This window comes from Pongo abelii, chromosome X, assembly GCF_028885655.2.
Source record: "Pongo abelii isolate AG06213 chromosome X, NHGRI_mPonAbe1-v2.0_pri, whole genome shotgun sequence".
In the NCBI taxonomy this organism is placed as follows: Eukaryota; Metazoa; Chordata; class Mammalia; order Primates; family Hominidae; genus Pongo; species Pongo abelii.
In genome coordinates, this window is record NC_072008.2 from 142,824,698 (window position 1) to 142,841,683 (window position 16,986).

Sequence of the window (16,986 nt, forward strand, 5' to 3'; positions counted from 1 at the left end):
AGGAGTCATAAAAGTATAAAGAAATTATTTTAAGAAACTAAAATGCATAAACAATGGCTGAAAACAGAGATATCTCCAATGATAAAGGAGACTATAATGGTCTCAGGAAATCTTAAATCAAAGCAAAAATATTACATTATAGGAATTCTGAGATAATTATGGTGCCTATGAAAATGAGCTAATGTTGGTAAAGTTCTTTGAGAACAAAAAGGGCAAAATATTATAATATTTATGTCATATTTGATTTCTATGCCAGTAGAACCGCCTGCAGTGATTGATTCTGCACGCCCAGGTCCTTGGCTTTCACAAAACAAGCAGCACTATTCCCCATTATCCACAGATAGATTCACGAACTCCACAGGATCCTGTCACTTCCTCCACCTCCAGCCCTCACATGGAAGAGCGGTATGGAGGAGTAAGATGGGAAGAGGGTAAGAAAGAAATAAGAGCGGATATGGAAAAGAGAATCAATGGATAGATGTGTAAGGTAGTTTAGGCTAGTAGAATTCAAAAGGTGGGTGAGCACTAGAAAGGTAGAAAAATCCAGGGTGGGAGAGAGAGGTAGATAGATGAGTGAGAGAGAAAATGAGGGTGAGCAGAAGGCGGGAAGCTACAGCAAAGGTTACCCGAGGCTTCCTAGGATTTTTGTAATGTAACATGCCACAGCCTTCCTCCCACATTTTCTACTGCAGGCAGGTTCTATAAAACATGCCCTTTAGGCATCTACCATATGTTACATAAAGTAGGAGAAAGCAAGAACAAAATAAATGATATTGATCTTTAGTGATTATATTTTCCTACTTGGATGGGGGGAAATACCATCTTTCACTCTGCACACAGATGCTCATCCCCAGAGTTGAATATTAGGATTACTGTGAGTCTGGCCTATTTGTGACAGCACAAAGGCCAGCTTTATTAAGTGTGCTGCAATAGTTGCAGTGAATAAAGAATTTCATCTTACAAGGGATATTTGGATGGGAGAAGAAGAGCGTGCAGTCCACTCTCTGACCTGCAGGGACTAATTACAGACAGGCACATTCTTGCCTGGGAGAATTTGCTCATATAGCTCCCCCTGTCTGAATAAGCTTTCAGCTCTTCTCTGCTTGTCTAACTTCCGACCTTCCTCCAAGATTTGCCTTGAATCCTACATCCTCCATTCAACCTTTTCCTTGATTGGTTCTCATATTTTAGGTGAAGTGAGCATCAGAGCCACCTGTGTGTTAAGGGGAAGTGGTTAAGGAAGGAGTGGGAGGAGTTGTTTAAAATGCTATTTCCTGGAATCAACAGCCAGAGAATTTGATGTAGCAAGTCAGGTGTGTGGCCCAGATGTCTTTCTTTCTTTCTTTCTTTCTCTCTCTCTCTCTCTCTCTTTCTTTCTTTTCTTTCTTTCCTTCTTTCTCTTTCTTTCTCTCTTTCTCTCTTTCTCTCCTTCTCTCCTTCTCTCCTTCTCTCTCTCTCTCTTCCTCCCTCCATCCCTCCCTCCCTCTCTCTCTCTCTTTCTTTCTTTCTTTTTTGAGACAGAGTCTCACTTTGTCACCCAAGCCGGAGTGCAGTGGCATGATCTTGGCTCACTGCAACCTCTGCCTCCCAGGTTCAAGCGATTCTCCTGCCTCTGTCTCCCAAGTAGCTATGATTACAGGCCTGGGCCACCACGCCTAGCTAATTTTTGTATTTTTAGTAGAGACGGGATATCGCCATGTTGGCCAGGCTGGTCTCGAACTCCTGACCTCAAGTGATCCACCCACCTTGGCCTCCGAAGGTGCTGGGATTACAGGCGTGAGCCACCATACCCGTATGTCTGTAGTTTTAACAAGCTCCCCAGGTGCCTCCGAGACAAAGGATCCCAACCACATTTTGAAAAACCCACCTTACAACACCTTACAACCTTACATCATTCTCTACCATGTGACTTACACTATCATGTTTGACCTGCCCTCCCAATGAGACCATGGGTGCCAAGACCTAAGTGCTGCATACAAATAAAGCCTGACAACCAAGCTGTATCAATTCCTTTTTCTGATTTTTACTTTTTAAATCTTCCTGGCATATAACATTAAGTTACAATGAGCAAAGAAAGACAATGGGCAGAAGATTATTAGAAAAATAATTAATAGTGAGAGAAGTTTGACATATGGCAGCAATAATTGAGGACAATTAAGGAACCAAGATCGGGGGCAGCAAAAGCTTTCTCTGGACTGCCATGTCCCTCAAGGATGCTAAGCTCCTATTCAAAACAACAAGCCAAGAGTGGCCAAGTCTCAGTTACCCACATTAAACATGCCTAGTGGCAGGTGCAGGTCTGAGCTGGGTGCCCACAGCCACTTTGGTCACACTGGACAACTACGTAACCTTTCAAAATTGACATGACACCAGAATTGCATCAAGGCCTAAATGGGGCTGAAATCAGCAGATAATCCCTTAGAAACTTGAAAAAGGGGAGAATATGTCTGCAGATTTGCAAATTCCCAGAGGTCTCTATCCTGCCCAAGTTTACAGGATGTGATGATTAATTTTACGTGTCGACCCAAGTTGGCACATAAAATTAATCATCACATCCTGTAAACTTGGGCAGGATAGACAGGGTGCCCAGACATTTAGCTAAACATTATTTCTGCTGGGTCTGTAAGGGTTTTCCAGATGAGATTAGCATTTAAATTGGTAGATGGAGTAGAGCATATTGCCTGCCTATTGTGAGTGGGCTTCATCCAATCTGCTAAGGATCTGAATAGAACAAAAAGGTAGAAGAAGGGAGAATTTGCTTTCTCTGTCTGTTTATTTGAGCTAAAAAATTGATCTTCTCCTGACCTCAGAGTGAAACTTACACTATCAGCTCTCTGGTTCCCAGGCCTTTGGACTTGTACGGAATTACACCACCAGCTTTCCTGGGTCTCCAGCTTTGAGACAGTAGAGTGTGGAATTTCTCAGCCTCCATAGTCACATGTGCCAATTCCTTATTCATTCTCTCTCTCTCTCTCTCTCTCTCTCTCTCTCTCTCTCCCCTCCACCACCCCCCATTGGTTCTGTTTCTCTGGGAAACCTGACTAATACACAGGACCAAAATAAAGGGAGCCCTGGGCTGGCAAAGACTCATTAAATGGAAGAGCATAAGAACAGGTCTGGCTGGGTGCAGTGGCTCACACCTGTAATCCCAACACTTTGGGAAGCCAAGGGGGGAGGATCACCTGAGGTCAGGAGTTCGAGACCAGCCTGGCCAACATGGTGAAACCCAGTCTCTACTAAAAATACAAAAATTAGCCGGGAATTGTGGCACATGCCTGTAATCCCAGCTACTCGGGAAGATGAGGCAGGAGAATCGCTTGAACCTGGGAGGCAGAGGTTGCAGTGAGCCAAGATCATGCCACTGCACTCCAGCCTGGGCAACAGAATGAGACTCCATCTCAAAAAAAAAAAAAAAAAAAAAAAAAAAAAAAGAACAGGTCTGGTCAGAGACAAGTATTATTGGGGTATAGGGATAGAAAAATCTTTATGGGCCAGGTGCAGTGGCTCACACCTGTAATCCCAGCACTTTCGGAGGCCAAGGCGGGCAGATCACGAAGTCAGGAGTTCGAGACCAGCCTGGCCAATATAGTGAAACCCCGTCTCTACTAAAAATACAAAAATTAGCTGGGCGTGGTGGCACTCGCCTGTAGTCCCAGCTACTCGGGAGGCTGAGGCAGAAGAATTGCTTGAACCCGGGAGGCAGAGGTTGCAGTGAGCCGAGATTGTGCCACTGCACTCCAGCCAGGGTGACAGAGTGAGACTCCGTGTCAAAAAAAAAAAAAAAAAGAAAAAGAAAAAAGAAAAATCTTTATGAAAAAGAAAGAATACATAATTTCCTGTTTTATTTAAAAATTTATATACACACATAAATATTACAGGCTATATATACATATATATGCATATATATGTATATACATACACCTACCTTAAAGAAAATTTGGCATGAGATTCACTAACATGTTAATAGTGATTATTTCTAAGTGGTGAGATTACATGTGGTATTTATTTTCTTTTTTACATTATTTCTGTGTTGTCTGATATTTTAAAAACAGTTATTTATGTAACTAGTTATATAAGAGAAAAATGTTATTTCATTTTTTTAATGAAGTAAAAATCAGTCATTAGTATTCTTATAGATCTAGCAACAGAAAATATCTACAATTAATGACTCTTGGAGGGAAGAAGATTTAATATACCATCAGATGAGGGCACTTTTCATGTGAGTGAAATTGATTTTACAAGTATACAAATCCTGTGGATGAAATAGATTTTTTTTATTCAACACAGATTAGGAGGACAATCAGAACACTCAAAACATATTTTGAATTAATTGACACTAAAAACTTGCCTAACTATTCAAAGCCAAAGAAATGTGGATTTAAAAAAACCAACCAACCAAAATCTCTTCACATCCATATCTAGTTACAATATATCCAGCTGGTCAATAATTAAGCAATATTCACATCGATGTTCTACAGGTTCTTCACAGGCTATCATGAGTTCCCCCAAGACATTTGTTTTCTTTATTAGGTCTGAGGTTTGGGATAATATCTACCAAAAAAAAACTGTTAAACATATATGTCCTTTGACCTAAGCACTTAACTTTCACCATACAGATCTTTATATACTTTGGCAACATGACATATATATAAGCTATTCAATGCAGAATTGTCTATTACAGCAAGGGACTAGAAACAACACATGTCTTCCAACAGGAGGTGGGTTATATAAACTGCAGCCTGTCCAGAGTTCAACCATTATATATGTAGGGTTGATATAAATTCCATGAGAATCACAGAGCATACTCTGCCTTGGATAATCCCAACCACATTTTAAGTTGGTAGAATCAGCAGAGGCAGAGAGAGATCCAAAGCAGAGTAATGATATGCTCCAGACCCACAGGGAGAAGAAGCTATGGTAATATTTTCATCCATCATTCCACTACAACCTTTCTTTAAAAATTAAATCATTAGGGGTTATCTAAAAGCTAAAAGAATCGGTCAGGAAGTAAGGGAGAAGGGAACCTACCTCTGCTGGGTAATACATTTTAGCCTTGGAAATGTAAGATAAAAGATATTAACAAAATAGTCCCCTGTGATTATTTATTGTCCATGTTACCTAGAGAGTTCCTTCTTGATTTTTCATATTCTCTATTGCTCATGTCATCATTATAGAGCAAATTCACTGAAGAGTGAAATTCAACTTTTTGAAAGCAAATGATATTCACATACCTGTATAGAGATGTTTAAAAACTCTATCCATGCACAAAGGGAGATGAGTACGCAAGACAAATGCACATAGAACACTAGGTACAAAGTGAAACTGTATTTCAGCTAAGGTGGTGAGGCGGGGCTGGGGGAATGACAAGGCTACCAGACAGGGAAACTTAGAGGTTAATCATGACTTGACCTTTTAATTAGTGACTAGGCCAAGTCTGGAAAGGAGACATGAAGAGAAAGCAGAGAGTAGATGAAGGAGAATGATGCGATTTCTTTTTCAAACAGGAATTTATTTTGAGTATTGCACATACCCTATTTATAGCTAACATATTTTGACATATCTGTGTTTAAGCCAGAGCCATGTCATTCCTCCCACTGTGCCAAAGGGCAGTTTTCCTTTTGGGCTCTCTTTAAAGGATGATAATATTCCAGACGATATAATAATGAAGTCATTGATTCTAAAGTAAAATTACAAAATGCAACCACTTAAAATTTATTGCATTACAGGAACTTGGAAATTCACCTTGTAAATATCTGGTAAGGGTATGTCTAACTGCTGAATTTCACCATAATTCGTACATATTATCCAATTTCTATTTCATGCTGTTTAATAGGGCTTGCTGTGAATCCGTGCTACCTTTGGATTTTTCAGCACAGTAGATGTAAGACTTCTAGACATCTGTAAGAAGCATATAAGTAAAAGAGCTCCACTGTAATGCGAATGGCAGACTCATCATGCAACTTTATTCAGTATTTCCTTTGGGTCACCTCAACACATCAATGGTTTGACAAGTGAAAAAGTTCCATATAGAGTCAAGAAAATTTTTATTCATCATCTGAACACTTACCACAGTATAATAATTCTTGGTAAGTGGAGCAGTTTCAAATCCTTTGACGGCTTTTGGGGAGAGAGGTCTCTCTGTGAAAAAGACATTTAAATTATGTTAATATCACAGAAGGCTATGATGAACATTTTATAACATGGGTCAACTAATATACTATAAAGATTCCCAGTGGAAGGATCAATGGAAATGTACATTCCTAAACAAATGAAACTACAACTGTGCTAAACTATAGATGGTCAAAGTTAGATCTTCTTGTCTAGACCCCTCAATTTCCAAAGGAGGAATAAGCCAAGGAGTTAAGACCTAACTAAGAAATAGCAGGGCCAGGGCAAGAACTTTACTCCCAGTTGGGGTTTCTCTGCCCTCTCCATTCAACTTATTCAAAACAGATACACAAAACCAATACTAGCCAAATGTATACAGATAGTCGCCAACTTATGATGGTTCAACTTATGATTTTTCAACTTAACGATGGTGCAATAGCGATACACATTCAGTAGAAATCATACTTTATTTTGACATTTTCCTGCCTTGGCAAACTACTGTGTACATGACCTAATAAATACTTTATTATAAAATACGCTTTGTGTTAGATAATTTTGCCCAACTGTAGGCTACTGTAAGTTTTCTGAGCACATTTAAGGTAGGCTAGGCTAAGCTATGATGTTCAGTAGGTTAGGTGTATTAAATGTATTCTTGATTTATGATACTTTCAACTTATGATGGGTTTATCAGTATGTAACCCCATCGTAAGCCAACAAGCATCTGTACTTATAATGTGCAATTTACTATACAAGTATAATAAAATATAAGTAATGGCAAGCATGCTTTTCTTGGGTCTGTCTACTGTGCCAACAACAAAATGATCAGAAGCTTTAACTCAATGAAAACTAGCAGGAAATTATTCTCTTTTAAGTATAATTTTAATATTATTCCATTGCGTTGTAAAATGCTGCCCTTCTTTTACCTAAATTAATCTTACTTATTAAACTCATGACTAAAGGAAATCCTAGGACATTCTTTCTTTTTAAAAAAATAAAAATAAAAATATGAGACAGTCATAACAAATTTTTAGCAGTGTCACAACACAGCATCTTTCCTACCTGCATTTTCTCCTCTGCTTCACTTTGGTTTATATGTTAATTTTAACTTGCTATATTGTATGCTGTTTTAAACCCTTTCTTAAGTATAGCGCAGTATAAATAACCAAATAATAATATATCATCAGACCTTGATTTTTTTAAATAATATTTTAAAGTTATAAATCTATTGCAGTCCCACCCCCAAAAATTTAAAATATAGAACAGAAAATAAAACCTAGCAATTAGCCCATCACCTAGAGCTAACCATCATCATTTAGACTGTTTTTGAAGTGTGTCTTCTCATTCTTTTATGTATGTTTGTGAACACACACATGCACACACTCTTGGATCTTTCTAACCTTACCTGCAGTTTTATAATTCTTCTATTACAATATTATTCTATAAATATTTTCCCATTTAACCTTGATTTTTAATTATTATTGTATTGGAATGTCCCTAATATTTATTTCATACTTAATAGCTTTTAAGACATATTATTTGATATTTACAACAACCCTGACAGGCAGACTATCTTCTCATTTTACGGAGGAGGCCACTAAGATTCAGGGAAGTGAAGTCAGTTATCTCAGGTCAAGCAGCTAGGAAATGGCAGAGCCAAGATTGAAGCCCAGGTATGTCTTGACAAGAGCCTGTGTTCCTAACCAATATGACACCCAGAGATAAAGCTACTGAAGGGCTTGGTCAATGGCATGGGCAGGGGTTCCTGCTGGAGTTCAGAGGGGCTATGAGTTTGATCTGGGATGGTTAGAGAAGACCTTGCTGGGAAGGAGGTACTCGATCTGGCCCTGAAGGGCAGATGGAATTCAAACAGGCAAGGAAGGCAGTACAGAGTTTTCTTTTCAGGGAAGATTTCAGAAACACAGATGTAGAAATGGCAATGCTCAAGGCAGAACTGTTCTTGCGACAGTGAGTTATCCGGTGGGGCCAGGTTGGGTAGAGTGAAAATAAGGCAGAAAAGTAGCAATGAGGGACGATTCTGTCACTCCCCAGTGAGGACAAGTGGAGCATAGCCAGTTCCTGGAAGCTTTATGCTAGTTCAGGATCCGCCTGGATCCACTGGTGGTTCATAAGGCTTTCCTGGGAAAATGTGAGCACTATCAGAAATGAAACAGGGGACATCACTCTGGACCCTGGAGACATAAAAAAGATAATAATGGAATACTACAAACAACTCTACACACATAAATTTGACACTTACGTGTGAAATGAACCAATTCCTCAGAAAACAAAAACTACCACAACTCACCCAATATGAAATAGATCATTTGAATGGCCTTATAACTATTAAGGAAATTGAACTTATAAATTTAAAACTCTGAAAAAGGAAATCTCCAGGCCCATAAGGTGTCACTGGAGAATTCTATTAACTGTTTAAGGAAGAATCAATACTAATTCCATATAATGTCACATAGAAAATAAAAGACATCACTTCCCAAGTCATTTTATGAAATCACTATTACACTGACACCAAAACCATACAAAGGCAGTGCAAAAAAGAAAACTGCAGACCAATATCCCTCGTGAATATAGATGCAAAAAAATTTACAAAATATTAGCAAGTAGAATTCAGCAATATTTTAAAAGAATTGTATACTATGGGATTCATCCTAGGTTGGTTAAATATTTTAAAATCCATTAATGTAACCCATGATCTTAACACTCTTAAAAGAAAAAAGTCACATGATAATATTAACCGATGCAGAAAAAGCACTTAACAAAATTAAACACCTATTCGAAAAAAAATAACTTGTGGAAAAAATAAGAATAAAGAAGAATTTCTTCAACTTAATAAAGTGTGTCTACAAAAAACCTACAGTTAGCATCTTACATAATGGGGAAAGACTGAATGCTAAATGCTTTCCCCCTAAGATCAGGAACAAGGCAAGGATGCATGCTCTCACCACTATTAATTCAGCATAGCACTGAAGTTCTAGTTCACTCTGCAGTCTTGGTCTAGGATGGGGAATTAACACAAAGAACAGAAGGGAGACAGATTTGGAAGGATAAACTTGGAAAGTCTAAAAAAATGTAGCCCTTGCAAATGACTGGCTCCATGAAACACTACAAGAGGGAATGCAAAGAGAAAAACACCAGCACTATGACCTCAGTGACAATTTCTGGCCTCTTGTTCCTCCTTTGCTCCCCACCCCGACCCCTACCACTTCTTACTCCCGCCATGTAAAGGATTCTCTGAAACCCACACTCAGCAACATGCAGAGAAGGAATGAATATGTGGAGGTTCCGAGGAGACAAGTTCAGTCCCTGGGCGGGGGGGGATTCAAAGTGCCCTAACTAGAACGAACATGAAAATGTAAATATTTTAGGTGGTGTTCTAAGGCAATGAGGAGACTGGGCAATCCAACCAGTGGGGGGGGGGGGGGGAAATCAGTCAATATAGTGAAGAATTCCAATGGATTGTTCGTATAATATAACTCAAACAAGAGTGTCACACAAATACAGGCATAAGAAATCCTCCTGATCCTGATGTAAAGACTCCTTTCCAATTAAATTTTGATTCTTTCTCTTCTTTTGCTGGTGTACAGATTACTATTGCCTGTTGGTGGTGATAGGACAAAAAGAAATCTAGTGACAAATAGTCTCTCTGGACAGGAAACATCTATGTGATACACCCAGCGGATTAAAACAGGAAGTCTAAATATAAAGCTCAATCCTAGCTTTGGTTTATAATGAGCAGGAAGAGTGATTTCTTAATCTGCCTTAATACAAATTTAATTAACCATGTACCTAATCCCCTCAATTGATATCTATATTTACTGCTAATAAGAAGTTTTAGAAGAAGGATTTGATGACCTCTTAATTGAATCAGTGGGAGAAAATAGAATTTGTTTAAAATATCTGCTCAATTGCACTTGCCTCAATAATTTCTTGACTTAAAAATTTTGCCAGGAAATTTTTAATGCAAAGTCCCAACAAAACCCTCAACCTGTCTAGGTAACAGAACAAAGACAAAAATTTAAAAAGGATATAATTACCATTATGTTGCCACTGTGCTAGCAGAAATTACTTTGATGTATAAATAACAAGTTAATTTACAAGTTACCACTGATTTTTAAAAGGGAATGGAAAATTGTATAAGTGGCTAATTTTCTCATTTATAATGTATCTGACTCAAATGAAATACAAGAGCAAAGTCCCTCAATATATGTTCTGTAACTTATATAATGACTAAGTTATTAATACATGTATTTTTCATGAAATAAGATCCTTAAAAAACATATTTTTGGTCAAAATAGGGTTTTTCTCATGTAATAGGAAATCCAGAGGTAGGCAAGCAGAATTGGTGACAATGGCTTCATGATGTCATCAATGTCCAGGTTCAATCATCCTTGGAAAGAGGTTTTTATCATCATGGTCACAAAAACTTATTCTACTTTCAGCCACAAGCTCATGTTAAAAAGAGATTGTGTGTGTGTGTGTGTGTTTCACACTCAAGTCTTCTATTTCTTAACTTTCTATAGTATTAGGTGGGTGATTCTTTATGCTATACGACCTCTGAAATCAGCCTCCTCTCAAAGAGCGGGAAAAAGCTATCCCCAGAGCTTTGGCCATAATTATCTCTAGACGAGAGCTACAGTGGAATCCAAAACTTAAAACGCCACTCCCCAAGGGCAAGTTTACCAGAGCATAAAGTGCTCTTGTCAATGACAGGCTCAAGGGAGGAAAACTATGCACAGCACTCCCATGGCACAGCAATCTGCAGGGTGAGGGTTGTATGGCTTTGGGCTTGTTTTGTTCTGCTTTTAAGACATTACAAAAGAATGTGTAGTATCAGGCTAAATGTCCCTCCACCCTCCAGGCTGCATGTATGAATGTGTCAGAATTACTGACTCTTCGAGTGGCCACAGTGTTATATGTTTGACCCGATAGTAAGCAGACTGAGATCATGCCTGATTGAACTTCATAAATGGCCTAAAAGGTTGTATGGCAACGGGGTTTAAAACTCTACATTGGCTGGGAGCAAGGCTCACGCCTGTAATCCCAGCACTTTTGGAGGCCAAGGCGGGCGGATCACCTGAGGTCAGGAGTTTGAGAGACCAGCCTGATCAACATTCTTTACTAAAAATACAAAATTAGCCAGGCATGGTGGTGCATGTCTGTAATCCCAACTACTCGGGAGGCTGAGGCAAGAGACTCGTTTGAACCTGGGAGGCAGAGGTTGTGGTGAGCTGAGATCGCGCCATTGCACTCCAGCCTGGGCAACAAGAGTGAAACTCCATCTCAAAAAAAATAAATAAATAAAAATAAAAAAATAGGTTTCACTACATCACTTTTTTCAAACTCCTTAAAGACAAATTTTCCTAAGCTTATACATCAGTATGGAGTTCATTGAAAGAAATAAAGGCCGGGCACAGTGGCTCACCTCTGTAATCCCAGCACTTTGGAAGGCCAGGGCGGGAGGATCGCTAGAGCCCAGGAGTTTGAGACCAGCCTGGGCAACATAGTGAGATCCCATGTTAAAAAAAAAAAAAAAGACAGAGAGAGATTAATTAAAAATTGACAAGTATTTTCTAGACCAAACATAACATAGCGTTTAATTTAAAATATTCCTCGGCAGCATCCTAGATAGGTTTTGGCTTACCTATTTTGTGGTGGTGGCAAGAGTTGGGGTAGGAAAGAATTCAAGTCAACAAGGATTTATTGAGCACCTAGTTTCCCAGCAAGACATTTTTATTACCTGAAGCTAGTCTCTTCCATTGTCCATCAAGCTCACTCTGCTCAGTCCTACCACAGAATCGTCGTGGGTTTTGTTTTCCCTGAACAATCACTATGATTTAGATTGTGCTTGTCTCTCTTCTGGGCCTATTCACAGCTTACCTGTCTTTCAGTGTTCAGCTTAAGCCCTGTCTCCTCCATGAAGCCTCCCCCAACCTCTTCAGGCACAATGCACTCTCTGTGTCTGAACACTGATGCTCTGCCATATATTTTATACTTCATCGTCCACTGACTTATACTGTCAGTTGCCTCATCACCAGCTCTTATCTCTCTCCTGTGCTCCATAACCATACTGCCAACTACTTGCTAGAAATCTTCAGACCTATGACTCGGTGCACCTCTACTCAAGTACAAAACAGTTCATCATCTTCAGTACCAATCACCCCCCCGCAACACAGACACACACAGAGACATGCACACACAACCTCTGCCTCCTCCTGTCTTCTCTATTAACGGAGTTCAGCACACATCAAACATTTCCTATGTCTAAAGCACCATGTTAGGCATATGAAGACAAGACAGTATACAAAGATGAATAAGTCCCCTTGACTTCCCTGTCAAGATGAGTTATGCTCCTCTCTTCTCCTCCCACCTCTCCATAGCATCCTGTATTTAGCTCTATCACTAAACTTATCATATTGTATTCTAATGATGTCTTCTTACACTACAGTGTGAACACCCTGAAGGCAAAAGCCATGTCTTATGCTTCTCCACCACACCAGTGTCCAAGACAGAGATTGACACCCTCATTAAGAGAAATCAACCTTTGTGGGCTGGCTAGATGCATGACACTGCATGCCATTAAGGAGCTCACCATCAAGCTGGACCTCTAGACTTGGTATTGTTCTCATCTGTTCCCTTATCCTCAAAACTAATCATCAGCAAGTTTTTAAAATTTCATTTCAATAGTATATACTGCATCCATCCACTTCTCTTCCTCCCCACTATCCCCAGAGTAATCCACACCACTATCTGGATTGCCTGGACCTTAGCAGTAGCCTCTGCTAGTTTCTCTACACCCTTGCTGGTTATTCCCACCACTTCCCTGAAATCCATCCCCCACGCTACCTCCAGAAAGATCTTCCTAGACCATGTTATCCCTTGCTTAAAACTTGACATTGACACTGCCTCTTAATGTAGCTCCAGCTCAAGGTCCCATTTCTTATCATCATGCATCTGATTCTCAACCCAAATCACCCCACCATCCACTCTTACTTCCATGCTTGAACTTAAAAGTTCCCTCTAATCTTCTCCCAGTCAGAAGCTTCTTCTGTCCTTCAAGACCCAATTCAAGTGTTTCCCCACTCCTTATGTTATTGTTAATCAAATTGTTTCTTCACTGTTCCTACAGCATCTTACTCAGTCCTTTGTCTGTGTTACTTACTGTGTCCTGGCCTGTAACAGTTAGTTCTGCACAGACCTGTGTTGATTACTAGACTGTAAGGTGCTAGGGGATGGCGTCTATGAGGTATAGATTGTTATAGACCCCCTGAGTGCCTAGGAGGTACTCAGTGAACAAGCTGAACAGAATTGAATTACCTACACCGTAATAGTCATTCACTTTACAAATATTTACTGAGCATAAACAAAACGAATGAAGTCTCTGCCCTTGTGGTATTTACATTTCTAATGGTAAAATATAAACAGTAAATGAAATAAATAAGTAAACGTGTATTATGTTAGACGGGGAAAAATAATAAGCAAAAAATTTAAGCAGGGAAGGGGGATAGAGGAAGTGGGGATAGAGTTACATTTTCTCCTGGGTGACCAGGAAAGGCCCTCCTGTGAAGTAGATGAGTGGACCTGAAGGAGGTGAGGGAGCCAGCTGTGCTGATAGCTGGACAGTGTTCCAGACAGGGGGACAGCAAGTGAGGCAGGAGCCTGTCTGGCACAGGCAGCCAAGAGATCAGTGTGGCTAAAGTGGAATGAGTGAGGGGAACAGAGATCAGAGAGGAAGCCAGAAGGGCAACGGAAGGCCAGATCCTGGAGGGCCTTGGAGGCTATTGTGATGACCTTGGCCTTTTCTTTTATTGAGATGGGGAGCCATGACCCAAGTTACATTATTATTATTATTATTATTATTATTATTATTATTATTTTATTTTTAGACAGAGTCTCACTCTGTCACCCAGGCTGGAGTGCAGTGGCACCATCTCAGCTCACTGCAACCTCCGCCTCCTCGGTTCAAACTATTCTCCTGCCTTAGCCTTCCAAGTAGCTAGGACTATAGGCATGAGCCACCACGCCCAGCTAATTTTTGTATTTTTAGTAGAGATGGGGTTTCTCCATGTTGCCCAGGCTGATCGCGAATTCCTACCCTCAATTGATCCGCCCGCCTCAGCCTCCCCAAGTGCTGGGATTACAGGCATGAGCCACCGTGCCCAGCCCCAAGTTACATTTTGAAAGAATCACTCTGGGTACTGAATTTAGACTAGATTATAGGAGTGACAAAAACAGGGGCAGAGATGCCAATTAGGAAGCTGCTGCCATAAGCTAAATGAGAGAGGTTGTTCTGTACACCGCTAGTTCCAGGCCTTCCCTAACTAGCACTCATTTCCTGACCCAAGCAACTCAGACCTTTCCTTGACAGTTGGGTTAGATGCTTCTAAGGGTTACCTAAGTGCTCAAGTCAGAGCTGGAGCTTGCCACATGAATCCTAAGCCGAGTCCTAAACCAGAGAGAATATAGGAGAAATTTTAAAATGAAGGCTCCTAAGACCAGGGCAAATAACCTGGGGCAGTCTATAAGGGAGTGGCCAGACTGCTACAAGGAATCACAGTGAGGGACATTATAAGGAGAGTCGTCAAAGTGAGGGTGTGCTGTTCACTTCCCAGGTCCCCTCATCAGTGCTTGGGATTCCTGGACAAAATTACTGCTCCTTTTAGTTTTGCAGATAAAGACATTGTATCAGGGAACAATGTTAGAGTGAACCTGGAAAATCTTTTAGGGATCCTGTCAACAAAATTATATCAATTGAAAGATGTAGTGAGAGGTAAGAATCATCTGTGAATATCATCAAAACCAAGGAAATTCCAGGCAAAGCCTGTGGAAATACTCCAGGGCTCAATAGAACCTTCTTGATTCCCAGTAATTAAAAATGCTAAGAAGTCTCCATATAGGTATATAATTATAAATCTGTTAGTAAACATATTCCATTAAAGGGGATACCCCTTTTAACACGACATAGAACACAGAAAAGTGTGAAAATTAATTTTATCTTAAACACTTTAGGAAAAAGCTCCTAACTCTGGTTATCAGGGGGAGAGTGCAAAGAGAAGAGGAACTTCCATTATCTACATTATACAGCTGACCCTTGAACAACATGGGTTCGAACTTTGCAGGCCCATCCCATTTATACATGAAGACAATTAAGATGAAGACCTTTATGATGATCTACTTCCACTTAACTAATAGTAAATGTATTTTCTCTTCTTTATGATTTTCTTAATAACATTTTCTTTTCCCTAGCTTACTTTATTATAAGAACACAGTATATAATACATATAACATAGAATCAGTAAGGCTTCCAACCAACAGTAGGCTATTAGAAGTTAAGTTTTGGAGGACTCAGAAGTTATACATGGATTTTCTTTGTGTGTGTGTGTGTGTATATATATGTGTGTGTGTGTGTTTTATTTATTCTCAGTCTTAAAGTCGTAACTTTAGGGCAGTGATGAAAATAAAGCAATGCTCTGAACACTAGAATCTAGAAGTAACTAATAAGCCCTAATGATCCTACTGCCTTTAAGGGTCTTCAAGTTCCACATGTTTGAAGAAGGAAATTTATGTATTGAAATCATTCTAGAGAAGGCAAGGAAAGTATGGGAAATCCTATCAAGTTACTCTGGAGAAAGACAGCTGCCTCCAAATATTCACATATTTCCCTCTTGATGAAATTGATGGAATGCTTCTTGATATTCTTAGTGTCTCATCTAGTACCTGGTCCATATTGAATGAATTGAGCCCTTAATGAGATGCCACTCAGGTGCCAGCCTTCAAGAATATCAAAATGAATCAAATTTTCAGCTCGCAAGAGCTCAGAGTTATATATGGATTTTCAACTGCATGGGGGCTCAGTGCCCTTAATCCCCATATTGTTCAAGAGTCAACTATAGCCGGGCGCAGTGGCTCACACCTGTAATCCCAGCACTTTGGGAGGCTGAGGCCGGCGGATCACAAGGTCAGGAGATCAAGACCATCCTGGCTAACCCAGTGAAACCCCATCTCTACTAAAAATACAAAAAAATTAGCCGGGCGTGGTGGCAGGCGCCTGTAGTCCCAGATGCTGGGGAGGCTGAGGCAGGAGAATGGCATGAACCCGGGAGGCGGAGGGTGCAGTGAGCCGAGATCGCGCCACTGCAGTCCAGCCTGGGTGACAGAGCAAGACTCCGTCCCCCCCCCAAAAAAAAAAAAAAGAGTCAACTGTGTATTTCCACAATGTTTCATTTTACTTACAGTGAGCCTATAATTTTATTAATTAATTAATAGTATCAATTTTGAGGCATTGAAAAAGCAATAAGATATCTACAAAAGAAATAATGCGCTGAGGAGCTAACCACTCAAAAGAGCCCTTGCGTAAATATTTTTGAAAAGTAAAGAGATGTAATAATGTGAATAACTAAATGCTGTTTTATGTGTATTGTGACATATTTTTATGTATAAGGGTTTGCTGGGTTTTTTGCAATATCAGCAGAGCCTACCTTCTTAAACAATAAAGAGCAAGTGAATTATCAAAAAAACTCTAAGGAAAACTACTGAAGAGTGGCCAGGCACAGTGGCTCATGCCTGTAATCCCAGCACCTTGGGAGGCCGACACAGGAAGATCACTTGAGCCCAGGAGTTCAAGACCAGCCTGGGCAACATAGGCAGATCCTGTCTCTACAAAAAGTTTAAACATTAGCTGGGTGTGGAGGCATGCACCTGTAGTCCCAAATACTTGGGAGGCTGAGGCAAGAAGATCACTTGAGCCCGGGAGGTCCAGGCTGCAGTGAGCTGTGATAGCCACTACACTCTGCCTGGGCAACAGAGTGAGACCCTGTCTAAAAAAAATTTAAAAAAAATAAAAGAGAGAGAGAAGAAAAGACT

At 40.0% G+C, this 16,986-nt stretch overlaps 1 protein-coding gene across 6 annotated transcripts in view; it reads right to left on the minus strand.

Annotated features, from left to right (window-relative positions):
* ARHGEF6 (Rac/Cdc42 guanine nucleotide exchange factor 6) overlaps positions 1 to 16,986 on the minus strand; it is a 118,108-nt gene that overhangs the window by 62,633 nt on the left and 38,489 nt on the right. For all 6 annotated transcript variants that reach the window (XM_054545124.2, XM_054545127.2, XM_054545126.2 and 3 more), the window contains one exon: positions 6,068 to 6,138. In XM_054545124.2, the coding sequence (XP_054401099.1) occupies positions 6,068 to 6,138 (71 nt within the window). The remainder of the gene's footprint in view (positions 1 to 6,067; positions 6,139 to 16,986) is intronic.